The sequence below is a fragment of the Hypomesus transpacificus genome, chromosome 5, assembly GCF_021917145.1.
Source record: "Hypomesus transpacificus isolate Combined female chromosome 5, fHypTra1, whole genome shotgun sequence".
Classification (NCBI taxonomy): domain Eukaryota; kingdom Metazoa; phylum Chordata; class Actinopteri; order Osmeriformes; family Osmeridae; genus Hypomesus; species Hypomesus transpacificus.
In genome coordinates, this window is record NC_061064.1 from 4,736,098 (window position 1) to 4,749,178 (window position 13,081).

Here is a 13,081-nt window from a genome sequence, read left to right on the forward strand (position 1 = left end):
TCTCTCTCTCTCTCTCCCTCCCACTATCACACTCTCACTCTCTCCCACTATCACAGTCTGTCGCTTGTCTGACTGTTTTTCGTTCTTGTTCCCTCCCTCCCTCTCTACCTCTCTTTCTACCTCCCTTGCACCCTCCCCGTCCCTACCTACCTCTCTCCATCTCCAGGCACAGTGGGACGGTCTGACAGGACATATAGTCCTGAACAAGACGGACGGATTGAGGAGGGACTTTGACCTGGACATCATCAGCCTGAAGGAGGACGGCACCACCAGGGTGAGCACAGCCGCCACGCCAGCCAATCAAATCCCTCGCACGGCGGGGAACCCGGGTGTGTCCGAGCGTGTGCGCGCTTGGCGTGCCGTCAACGCCGACCCCAGCGGGCGTGCTTCGTAATATCTCCCCCAGTGATCACTAGCTCCGCTGATTGACACGGCCAGTCATCACCGGCATGGTTAGAATGCCTGTTTTTGTATTGTGCATCCCATAGCGTCAGGATTGTAGATCCTGTTTGGATCTCATTAGTCCTCATTATTCCTCATCACCTCGTTAGAGATGTCGATCCCCCTGAAGCCCCCCCAGCAGCTCTGTGATACTCACTCTCAGCTGTGTTCTCTGCCTCTTCACAAGGGGATTGTGGAGGGCTCCAGTCGCCTCAATAAAAGGTGGATCAAGGTTTGTGGCCACGCCTTCGACGCTCTCTCTACTTGCTCCCCTACCTTTCCAGTATCGTCATTTCCCTGTGTTGACCCCTCCTCCCTAAAAACAATCCCCTGTACAATGTTCTTTCATGGAAATAGGGCAAAGATTGACTTCAAAGGGATTTTCAGATACCGTACATGTACGAGCAACAACACTGCATGTGCTATTCTTATAGCAGACAATTTAGTCTCTGTTCGCTCCCCTCTCTCTCTCTCCTCTCTCCTCTCTCTCTCTCTCTCTCTCTTCTCTCTCTCTCCTCTTTCTCTCCTCTCTCTCTCTCTCTGTTTTTCATTAAGTCCCTTCTACTCCTAAAATAATACAGATACAGCCATACACAAATCGGTTGAGTCCTAAGGTCCTGTAATAACATTGACTATCAAAGCGTGGCAGCCATGTTGGGTATTGACCAATGGCGCGTTTAATGTGTTCTGAAGATGAGGCTGGCAAAAATATATATGAGGGCATGAATAATTTTACCTTTGGACTGTAAAACTTTAATAGGCTGGAACTTTCTTTGTAGTTCTGCATCGTTCCACTGCTCACATTTCCTTTTGCTGCTTTAGTCAGCAGGGAGGTCTTTTTTCTCTCTGTGTTCTTTGTGCAGAGAAATGATCTAGTTTGTATTTATGTATTTTATAGCACAAGAATGTGTGGTGATTAGCTGCCCTGGCAGGCACAGTACATACAGAGATTCTTACAGCTCAGTAGCCCACAAATGATGATAGAGTTAAGAACTCTCTCCTTCTCGTCCCTTCTTATTATCAAAGCATGATCTATGGCTATTTGACGATGGCAGGTTTAAAAACCAGCCGTAGAAGCCATTAATCCTACACTGTGCTGAGGTTTACACACTATTCCTCCACTCAGCCACAGACTGATGACCGGTTTAATACAGGAGCAGTTTTTTCCTGATAACCAGCTCCATGTGTAGCCATCCCAAAGAGGTCATAACATGACCCCCGACCCAGGGAGGATCATCATTAACAGATCTTATCTTCCAGCTGTTAAAAGGATTTGAGAGGGTTAAATCCTGACTTCCCGGCGCGTCTCTCCTCTTAATCTGATAACTGTCTGGATTCTTCTTCTGTGATTGAGTGTTATCCGCTGTCTCCTCGTCTACAGTGGTGGGTAGTGACACACAGCCCAGGGTGACAATGTTGATGGATCAGATATTCCCTTGCGAGGCTGTACATTTACCGATGCTGTCCCTTGTTGTCACCTATCCTGTCATCTCTGATGTGATGTTTGACCTTGTCCTGTTACCCAACCACCTATCCACAAACAACATGCTGTATTTGTCATGTGATCTTCCAATATTTCCCAAGAAAACACCAAGCCATCTGTCCCCTAAACAGGGAACCTACCTGAATAACAATTCAAACCTTGATCTATTTATTTGATGTACGTGTTGATGATGTCCAGTAGCTGAGTAGCTGTCTGCGTTCTCTAGATCGCCGTGTGGAACTCGTACAGGGGTCTGAACCTGACGGAGAACAGCAGAAACAAGGACAACAACGTGACAGACTCTTTGGCCAACCGCACTCTCATCGTCACCACCATACTGGTGAGGAGAGGAGGAGATGAGTGAGGAGGAGAGGAGGAGAGGAAGGGAGGAGAGGAGAAGGGGAGAGGAGGGGAAGAGAGGGGAGGAGGAGAGGAGGAGAGGAGGAGAGGAGGGGAGGAGGAGAGGAGGAAAGGAGAGGAGGAAGAGAGAAGGGGAGAGGGGAGGAGAGCAAAAGAGGAGGAGAGGAGAGGAGGAGAGGAGACAAAGGAAAGGAGGGGAGGAGAAGAGGAGAGGAGGAGAGGAGACAAAGGAAAGGAGGGGAGGAGAGGACGGGAGGAGGGGAGGAGGGAAGGAGGAGAGAAGAGGGGTTGGCAGGAGAGGAAAGGGGAGGAGGGGAGAGGGGAAGGGACAGGAGGAGATTAGACAGGAGGAGAGGAGGAGTAAGGTTGTGGATGTCCTAGGATCATCTCTTCATTTGCATTTGCACTCACTCAGGAAAACCCTTATGTAATGCATAAGAAATCGGACAAGGAGCTTGTTGGCAATGACCGCTTTGAGGGCTACTGCCTGGACCTGCTGAAGGAGCTGTCCAACATCCTGGGCTTTACCTATGAGGTCAAACTGGTGACTGATGGGAAATATGGCGCCCAGAATGACAAGGGAGAGTGGAACGGGATGGTCCGGGAGCTCATTGACCACGTAAGTCTGGTCATGTGATATCTTGGCCTCCACGCTGGTCTTGAGTTGAAAGGTGCGACTGAGATCCAGTACTCAGCAAGCCTAGCTGTTTGGTATTTTCCGACTTGTTACATTAAAAGTGATACTTAAGTTTCCCCTTCCCTCTGTTTTTCCTCCTCAACCCCTCTGCTCCCCTCTGCTCCCCTCTGCTCCCCTCTGCTCCCCTCTGCTCCCCTCTGCTCCCCTCCCCTCCCCTCCCTTCCCTTCCCTTCCCTTCCCTTCCCTTCCCTTCCCTTCCCTTCCCTTCCCTTCCCTCTCCTCTCCTCTCCTCTCCTCTCCTCTCCTCCCCTCCCCTCCCTCCCTCCCTCCCTCCCTCCCTCCCCTCCCCCTCTCAGATAGCCGACCTGGCCGTAGCTCCTCTGACCATCACCTACGTGAGGGAGAAGTCCATCGACTTCTCCAAGCCCTTCATGACCCTGGGGATCAGCATCCTGTACCGCAAGCCCAACGGCACCAACCCTGGGGTGTTCTCCTTCCTCAACCCTCTCACCCCCGACATCTGGATGTACGTGCTGCTGGCCTGCACTGGGGTCAGCTGTGTCCTCTTCGTTATCGCCAGGTATGGGATGAGGGAGCAGAGCCATTGGGGTTTAAAAGCCCAGCTACTGAGGTTGCAACCGTTGTGTCAGCATGGATGTGCCTGTCTGGGGAATAGGTCTTGTTATTATGACAAATGCATTTTGGTTTTCGTCCTAAATGTACAGAATATAAATGAACCAAGTGGAATGGCTCTCCGAGAGCGCTGACTGTTTCCTAGTTAGTCCCTCGGGGGAGATTGCCTTCGCCGTGCAGGAAACGTATCTCGGGATATTTGTTCTTGGGTGGCCCGTTGGATTTGCTGCGAGTGCAGTCATCGTTTAGTAGCCCTACGTGTGAGCTGGCTCTACATCTATCCAGTTAAGGGCATCGTTTAAAATGTCTGGGCGGCTGGCAGCTGAAGACTGAGCCAGCAGGGGAGATTGGTAGTGATGATTTATATGCAAATGAGGTAGCTAGCCCTGTCCAATCAGATTGTGTTAGTATATGCTGTGGATGCCTAGTCAGCTACTGTACATACAGCTTAAGTTTCCTACCCCCCTCCCCTCTCTCACCTCCCTCTCTCACCTCCCTCTCTCTCCTCCCTCTCTCACCTCCCTCTCTCACCTCCCTCTCTCACCTCCCTCTCTCTCCTCCCTCTCTCACCTCCCTCTCACCTCCCTCTCTCTCCTCCCTCTCTCACCTCCCTCTCTCACCTCCCTCTCTCACCTCCCTCTCTCACCTCCCTTCCTCCCTCCCTCCCTCCCTCCCTCCCTCCCTCCCTCCCTCCCTTCTCTCCTCAGGTTTACTCCGTACGAGTGGTACAACCCTCACCCCTGCAACCCATCCTCGGAACTTGTGGAGAACAACTTCACTTTGCTCAACAGCTTCTGGTTCGGCGTCGGAGCTCTCATGCGGCAAGGTACCCAGGTCTCCGCCGTGATGTGTGTGCTGGGGTGGCTGGGCCAGTAGGCCTGGTCTCTGGTGCACTCCTCTGCTGGGGTCCCTACCCCGAGGCCTGGTCTCTGGTGCTCTCCTCTGCTGGGGTCCCTACCCCGAGGCCTGGTCTCTGGTGCTCTCCTCTGCTGGGGTCGCTACCCCGAGGCCTGGTCTCTGGTGCTCTCCTCTGCTGGGGTCCCTACCCCGAGGCCTGGTCTCTGGTGCTCTCCTCTGCTGGGGTCCCTACCCCGAGGCCTGGTCTCTGGTGCTCTCCTCTGCTGGGGTCGCTACCCCGAGGCCTGGTCTCTGGTGCACTCCTCTGCTGGGGTCCCTACCCCGAGGCCCTCAACAGTCTCACAGCGTATGAGCTGGGGGTGTGCGTTGACTTGTGTGTGTGTGTGTGTGTGTGACTGTGTGCAGAAGCGCCTTCAGCCATCTGATGAGGTTTCAGGGTGTGCCCACCTACCTTGGGTACATTGCCGTGACAACCAGCCATATTCCAGGTTTCACTCTCTAAACTCCTTGGCCCAGTTTAAGCCTTGACCCCCAAAATGCCAGTGTTTAAATGTTGGCTAAAACAGACAAAGGCGGCATCCTTTCTTCTTTTTTTTCTCTCTCTCTCTTTCTCTCCTTTGTTCTTGTTCTCTCTATCGGTTGAGGACACTCGGTCCCAAGTGATTTGTGTGTGTATGTGTGTTTCTCTCTCTCTCTCCTACCTTCTTTTCTCTTCCTGTGTGTCAGTCTGAGCTTTATCACGCACATGCCTGTTCTCACATTCTGTCCGTTATGCTTTCCCAGCTTATTTACACACACACACATACACACACACACACACACAAATGCATGCTTGCCAGTACACAGAGCTATTAGAGTCAAAGAGCATAGCTCACTGCAAGCTCTCTATTCCTGATTCATCACAAGCCAAACAGTCTCCTACTTCACTTCACACACACGCGCACGCACGAACACGCACACACGCACATCTAAGCCCGCACGGAAGCACAGACCATCTCCAGTGTTTGGATGTGAGCTGAGCGGTGAAGAGTGTACGGAAGAGAAATAGATAGATAAGAGCACCGTCGTTGATCATTCCGGGTGGGGATGAACATCTCATTGAGCCGAGAGGTGCAGTGGTGTGAATCCAACTATTAAGATCCTCTTATCTGGAATGTGTTTATCAGGGTGGGCAGGGCAAACACACACACACATACACACACAAACATACAGATGAACACATACATAACCCTCTCTCTCTCTCTCCAGCGCACACGCTCAGTTCCTTGCTTGTTCGTTCTCTCCCTCGCTCGCTCACTCCCTCTCACTTTCACACACACACACAGCGCTCTTATTACTGCTCCTCTTGTATCGGTGTCATTCTGACCGATCTTGATGGTCCTGTTCTCTCTATAGCAACCGAACCTCGTTGAGATCTGGGAGCTGTTCACGAGATAGCCAGAGACACACACGATGTAGTCACCTCACTCATATGCACTCACTGTGTGTACACACATAGATTAATCCCTGCACCAAAATGAGCTTTCCCCCTTCCCCTCTCTCTCCTCTCTTCCTTTCAATCTTACTCTCTCTCTCTCTACCCCTCTCTCAACCTCTATATCTCTTTCTCCCTCCTCTCCCTCCCCTTTTTTCTCTGTCCTCTCCCCCTCTCTCTCTCTCTCTCTCTCTCTCTCTCTCTCTCTCTCTCTCTCTCTCTCTCTCTCTCTCACCCCTGTGTGCAGGTTCGGAGCTGATGCCCAAGGCTCTGTCCACTCGTATTGTCGGGGGGATCTGGTGGTTCTTCACCCTCATCATCATCTCCTCCTACACGGCCAACCTGGCGGCCTTCCTCACGGTGGAGAGGATGGACGCTCCCATCGACTCGGCCGACGACCTGGCCAAGCAGACCAGGATCGAGTACGGCTCCGTCAGGGACGGCTCCACCATGACCTTTTTTAAGGTAGGGGACCAGAGCCGCGGGGAGGCTACATGGACTTCCAGCTACATGGACTTCCCGTTACATGAGCTTCCTGCTGTTCTCACCATTAATAGGGACTAATATAAGACTGTGGCCAGTATCGTGTGTGTGTGTGGTTCGGTGCGTTATGTGAATTTTTTCTACGTTTTTCGACCCTGTGCTTCTGCAAGCGGGAATGGGTTTGCAGAAGTGCGCCACTGTCGATAACTTTCCCGTTCCCCGCTTATGTAGTGTTTCCACCTCCAGTCCCTCTGTGTCCCTCCAGTCCCTCTGCGCCCCTCCAGTCCCTCTGTCCCCCTCCAGTCCCTCTGCGCCCCTCCAGTCCCTCTGTCCCCCTCCAGTCCCTCTGTGTCCCTCCAGTCCCTCTGTCCACCTCCAGTCCCTCTGTGTCCCTCTGTGTCCCTCCAGTCCCTCTGTGTCCCTCCAGTCCCTCTATGTCCCTCCAGTCCCTCTATGTCCCTCCAGTCCCTCTGTGTCCCTCCAGTCCCTCTATGTCCCTCCACTCCCTCTATGTCCCTCCAGTCCCTCTGTGTCCCTCCAGTCCCTCTATGTCCCTCCAGTCCCTCTGTGTCCCTCCAGTCCCTCTGTGTCCCTCCAGTCCCTCTGTGTTCCTCCAGTCCCTCTGTGTCCCTCCAGTCCCTGTATGTCCCTCCAGTCCCTCTGTGTTCCTCCAGTCCCTCTATGTCCCTCCAGTCCCTCTGTGTTCCTCCAGTCCCTCTGTGTTCCTCCAGTCCCTCTATGTCCCTCCAGTCCCTCTGTGTTCCTCCACTCCCTCTATGTCCCTCCAGTCCCTCTGTGTTCCTCCAGTCCCTCTGTGTTCCTCCAGTCCCTCTGGGAGTCCTGGCGACTCTGCAGGGGCGAGCCGTCGGGGGCTTTATCCCTTCAGATAGCAGCCTGTGATTACAGCTGCCCGGATGGGAGGGAAGACGGCAAGGAGGAATTGAATCAGCTGGAGGAGATTTAGCACGCAGCTGTCCTATTTTCTCTGACTGAGAGGAGAACCACACCTCCATGAACACACGCACACACACACACACACACTCCGAGGCCCCGTGTTCTCACTCGCACACAAACCCACGCACACAAGACACACACGTAAATCCTCAGCTCTCCCTCACGGACACGCCGTGCGCTCCTACCAACGCAGACACAAACGTACACGCACGCACGCAGACTAGCGCTGTTGCACGCCCTCTTTCCCCCCTTCTCTAAGACACTTGTGGTTGTTGCTTTGTCAGAAATCCAAGATCTCCACCTATGAGAAGATGTGGGCGTTCATGAGCAGTAGGAAGAACACAGCCCTGGTGAAGAACAACAGGGACGGCATCACGCGTGTGCTCACCACGGACTACGCCATGCTGATGGAGTCCACCAGCATAGAGTACATCAGCCAGAGGAACTGTAACCTCACCCAGATAGGAGGCCTCATAGACTCCAAGGGCTACGGGGTGGGCACCCCCATAGGTACAGCAAGTCTCCCTCCTGGAACCTCACCCTCACCCTCACATTTGAGCTTTAAATACATATATCCCGATTTAATTAATTCCAGTTACCATGGATGCACTTGGTTTGGTTCGCCCATTATAAAAAAAGAAAGATCAAATTGGCACAGGACCAAGTGCAAACGGTGGTAAATTACATCCCTTAATTACTGGATTTAACCTCTGCTCTGCTCTCCTCTTTTCTCCTCTTTTCTCTTCTCCTCTTTTCTCTTCTCCTCTCTTCTCCTCTCTTCTCCTCTCCTCTCTTCTCCTCTCTTCTCCTCTCTTCTCTTCTCTTCTCCTCTTTTCTCCTCTCCTCTCTTCTCTTCTCTTCACCTCTCCCAAGGTTCCCCCTACCGCGACAAGATCACCATCGCCATCCTGCAGCTGCAGGAAGAAGGGAAGCTCCACATGATGAAGGAGAAGTGGTGGAGAGGGAACGGCTGTCCCGAGGAGGACAATAAGGAGGCGAGCGCCCTGGGGGTGGAGAACATCGGGGGCATCTTCATCGTGCTGGCTGCTGGCCTGGTCCTCTCTGTGTTTGTGGCCATAGGAGAGTTCATCTACAAGGCCCGCAAGAACTCTGACATCGAGGAGGTGAGAGGGAGACAAATGTCGTTGTTTTCTTATTGTTTGAGTGGGGAGGGGAGGAGGATGGGCTGTGCTACCAACAGCTCTGGAGGCCTTACTGCACCTCTGCAAGGTCCAGAGGAGAGGTGGTGTGTGGAGGAGGTGGGGGAGGGGATGTGCCTGGAGGTCAGGAAGAGAATTGGGAGGCGGTGGTGGGGGGGCGGGGTGGCCGGGTGCCGAGCGTGCAAAACTGTGATAAGGGAAATAATCCAGCCATAGAACCTGATCCAGGTAACGGCTGTTGAACGTGTGAAGTAAGGCAGCCAATCAGAACCACTCTGAAACCAACTCAGCTCCTATCAGGCTAGTTTTGTTTTGTTCTGTTTCACAAACGCACACTGTTTTTAAACTGATGAGATGTGTTTGGCAGTGGCACTGATCCACAGTATACTGTAGCTCAAACTGAACAGGTGCTCCACTGATCTGGCAAGGTTTCCGACATTTGCATAAACCCCTTAGATATGGCTGTTGTTTAAGGTAGGGGAAGATGAGAGTAAGAGTTGGGAACCAATATAAATAATTTGCTTTTGCTGGTATTGCCTTGACAACATTGGACACCAGCTGACTGGAAGCAAACCCAGAGTGCCTGTGCACTCTGTGGCTTTTTTTCTTTCTTTTTTCTTCTCTCTATTTGAACACATTTTCTTTCACTGTTTGGTTACTGCTTGATTGTTATTTACATTGAATTAGCATGCAAAAAGTCACAGTGATATCAAATATTTAGCAAGCGTGTGGCTAGCTTTTCAAGTCTGCCTTGTACGTCATGTTGTTGTCTCTCCTGTAAGTAACCATATTTAATTACAACTTGCTTTACTTCCTCCTGAACCCAAATTGCTTGTCTGACCTGTGTTGTTTGTTTTGATGTTTTTTCTCCATCCTGTCTCGCTGTGCATGCATGCGCTGGGCGGGGCCACATCCTGTCTTGCTGTGCATGCATGCGCTGGGCGGGGCCACATCCTGTCTTGCTGTGCATGCATGCGCTGGGCGGGGCCACATCCTGTCTTGCTGTGCATGCATGCGCTGGGCGGGGCCACAGGCCTTCTGTTTCTTCTACGGCGTGCAGTCTCGTCAGCTCCAGCGCAGAGACTCCACCTCCTCCTCTGGCTCGTCCCTCTCCAACGACCTGGAGAGCGGCAGGCTGCTGGGGGACGACATAGAGTAGCTACGGCAACGCTGCCCACACGCCAATCACGCTCGACAATAGGTTGGTGACAACACATCCATGCCCCATAAACAGGTCCTTATCTCCCCTGTGGAAGTGTCCCGGTGTTCACGCTCCCTCTGCCTCATGACCCCTCGATCTTCGACCTATAATCTGTGACCCCCTAGACCCGTTTTGTCGTCCTGTGTTTCCATGCAACTGTAATGTAGAAAGGGCTTCGGGATATGCCTATGAAGATGACCTCCTGATGGCTAGAGCGGGGTGTTTAGAAATCAGAAAAGGTTTTTCTAAGTGGATGTTAAAGTCTAGTTGGCACTGAATCTCAGTTTTCTTACATTAACATTTGACTTACTGTTTATATTAGGGAGTCAGGTGGCTGAGTGGTTAGGGAATCAGGCTAGTAATCAGAAGTTTTACGGTTTGATTCTCAACTGTGCCATGTGACATTTTGTCCCTGGGCAAGGCACTTCACCCAACTCGCCTCAGGGGAAATGTCCCTATAATTACTGCCGCTCTGGATAAGAGCGTCTGCTAAATGACTAAATGTAAATGTAAATATTATGATCAAAGAAAAGCAGTTGTCATTTCCCGGGGATAAAGGAAGTGAGACACACCAAAGAGGAACAATGGAGACCTCATTGGCAGAATCTAAAGTAGAATTACATGAATATAAACCTGTAGGAAATTGTTCCATCCCAGAGATTAAAACACTCTCTGTATCTCTACGGGCTGCATTAAAGGATTTAGCTAGAGAGTACCTTTTCATTTACCAACGGTTTTATTACTGTAAGATGCACTTTACAAGATGAAAATCTGAAAATACCTGTCTTGGAGGAGGAAAGCACTACAACCTCTGTAAACCAGAATCTCCCAGCTCTGCCTCTATTAGCTTGTGTGTTGCTTACTTCTTTGTCCTTATGACAGACTGTAAGTGAAGTACAATGCTGCCGGTTTGCATCAGTGCAAGGCCACTTCAAAATGGAGTAAACACTTGACTTAACTTTTGACAGGAAGGTTTCTTCCTTGGTTGACGAGAGCTTCATTTAATTATAAACAAGGTCATCGTCACTGCCAAATAGCTTCAGTGCAACAATAACGATCTCTGAAAACCAGGTGGAGAACACAGCAAACAGTGATAAAAGAGCACGTCTTATTTCATTTTCTCTCAGCTAATGCTTCTTGTTGCATATCTTATTTAGCTTAGCTCGAGCACAGAGCTCACTGCAAATCCTGAAAGGCCTCAAAGTCAGCGCAGCTGCTCGACGTGTAGAGGAACTTCAGAGCGGCTACACTTTCAGTTGTTTTCCTCCCCTCTCAGCTGAGGATTTGACGGATCATACTAAACAGTGGTTCAGACACTTGGGGCTTTTTTCCCATCAACACACACACACACACCATACACACCATACACACCACACACACACCACACACACCACACACACCATACACACCACACACACCACACACACACCATACACACCATACACACCACACACACACCACACACACCACACACACCATACACACCACACACACCACACACACACACACACCATACACACCACACACACCATACACACCATACACACCACACACAGGCTGGAGGGCAGAGATCCAGATCAGTCTGTGTGAGGAGGGGCAGCAGCCCTTAGATGGTTCGCTTGTCTAGTCATTACAGTAGAACACACCAACACACACCAACACACCAACACTAGATCAGACCAGCACCAGATTAAACCAAGTGGTCGGAAGAGCACCAAGCCAGAACCAAATTTATCTCACCAAAGACATTATTTTCGAATAGTTAATTGAATAATACCATAATCCAAAAGTACACTGGGATTAAAGAGAGTTTGGGCCTGATGGAAGCCTTTCAACTGTTTGTTTGGCCCAGGAGGATATGCTTATTAGACTGGGGAGCTGGGAGTGGGTAGGATTTGCTACCCAATCCTGCTACCAAAATCCCACTTTGTGATTTTATACTCAGTTGCTGTTTGCAAGGTAGGTTTCCTGGTGACATGGTTAGTCCCAGCATCTTCCTTGTCCTCCTCTTCCTTCTCCTCCTCCTCTTCCTCCTCCTCCTCCTCCTTCTCTTCCTCCTCTTCCTCCCTGGAGACGAGAGCAGGTCAGCAGCAGGTGAGCGTTCTCTCCCTGTTCCAGGTGGGAGGAGACAAAGTATAACCCACAGGGGTTAAAGGTTAAGAGGAGGTCAGTTTGGAAGTTCTAACGGTTAAACTGTAAACTGGTTTGAGTCTGTTTTCGCAGGAAGCATAAATGTATCTGTCTATTTACTAAAACTGTCAACTGTCAAAACTGTCATGGAACTGATATTCCATTATCCCACTTCATTATACGTTTATGTAAAAAGCCATGACTGCTGTTTGTAATGCAACTTGGGTCACTGACACAAACCAGGTGATTATAAATAATATGTCATTTCTAACTATTAATTTTGTAATAGTTTTTCATAATCACCAAATCATTCATTCATAACTTTTTACATAATGACATTGCAGCAGTGTATAACGTTTCTCATCTTTTGTCAGTTTTGTTGAATTTCACATAGCAGTTGGGCTATTGTAGGCATACATTGTTTGAAAAAACTCTGTTACACATGAATAATGCAGCTCAGTACTGCAGCCTGTATTATCATGTCAGCATACAAATAAAGAATAATACCGGCTTGTCTCGGTGCCATTACAGCTACCATTGATGAATGTGCCAGCATTGTACATCTCCCCTGGACCAAGGCTGAAAGGCTAACTCAGCTAGGCTAACCTGGCGACTGTGGTTCTCTTTTGCAGTGTGCCTCTTTCAGCAGCGTCATGGAGGAGTTAGGCATCTCATTGCGCTGTCACAAAACCATCAAGAGAAGGTCACGACCCCGCAGCCGCACTGGTTTGGCTAGTGGCATCTGTCATCCCAAACGCATCCTGAGAAAGGAGACCATGGCATAGAGAAGGCCATTGAGGAAGCCCCGTTTGCCCTAGTGCTTATAGAGAAACATTGTCTGAGAGGCTGGATGAAACACTAGGATCCCCTCTCGTGTTATTTAGCGGGCCGCTCTCTATTCTGTTTATTGTCGGTCTCCGTTCTTGTGTGAATACATTCAATATATCAGCAGTAAATCTACAATTATACGTCGTTTAGTTTAAAGCCTTTGTAGCAACATCAGTAATGACGTGAAATGTGTTTGTAAAAGAGTTGACGAATGGATGGTAACAGAGTAATTTTCATGTCGCTTGTCCTTAGCTGGGTATATTGTTGCATTCTTCTGTACTGTGCCCATTTTTCCAGAATAAAGCATTTTACAATTTTCCACAATGCTTGTCCTTCCTTGTGCGTGTGTGCCGGATCTACCATGTCCCCTCTGGCATACAGGGAAGTTGCTTCTTCAGCGAGTAGCTGTCGCTGAGCCAGACACAACCAGCTCGTGGAG

At 50.3% G+C, this 13,081-nt stretch overlaps 1 protein-coding gene across 1 annotated transcript in view; it reads left to right on the plus strand.

Moving 5' to 3' along the window:
* LOC124468276 (glutamate receptor ionotropic, kainate 1-like) overlaps positions 1-12,966 on the plus strand; it is a 14,340-nt gene extending 1,374 nt beyond the window's left edge. The window contains exons 2-12 of the mRNA XM_047020935.1: positions 167-274; positions 629-673; positions 2,151-2,264; positions 2,700-2,903; positions 3,278-3,501; positions 4,262-4,380; positions 6,134-6,351; positions 7,608-7,833; positions 8,197-8,447; positions 9,517-9,684; positions 12,447-12,966. Of these exons, the coding sequence (XP_046876891.1) occupies positions 167-274; positions 629-673; positions 2,151-2,264; positions 2,700-2,903; positions 3,278-3,501; positions 4,262-4,380; positions 6,134-6,351; positions 7,608-7,833; positions 8,197-8,447; positions 9,517-9,642 (1,635 nt within the window). The 3' untranslated portion in view covers positions 9,643-9,684; positions 12,447-12,966. The remainder of the gene's footprint in view (positions 1-166; positions 275-628; positions 674-2,150; positions 2,265-2,699; positions 2,904-3,277; positions 3,502-4,261; positions 4,381-6,133; positions 6,352-7,607; positions 7,834-8,196; positions 8,448-9,516; positions 9,685-12,446) is intronic.
* Positions 12,967-13,081: the final 115 nt, after the last annotated feature.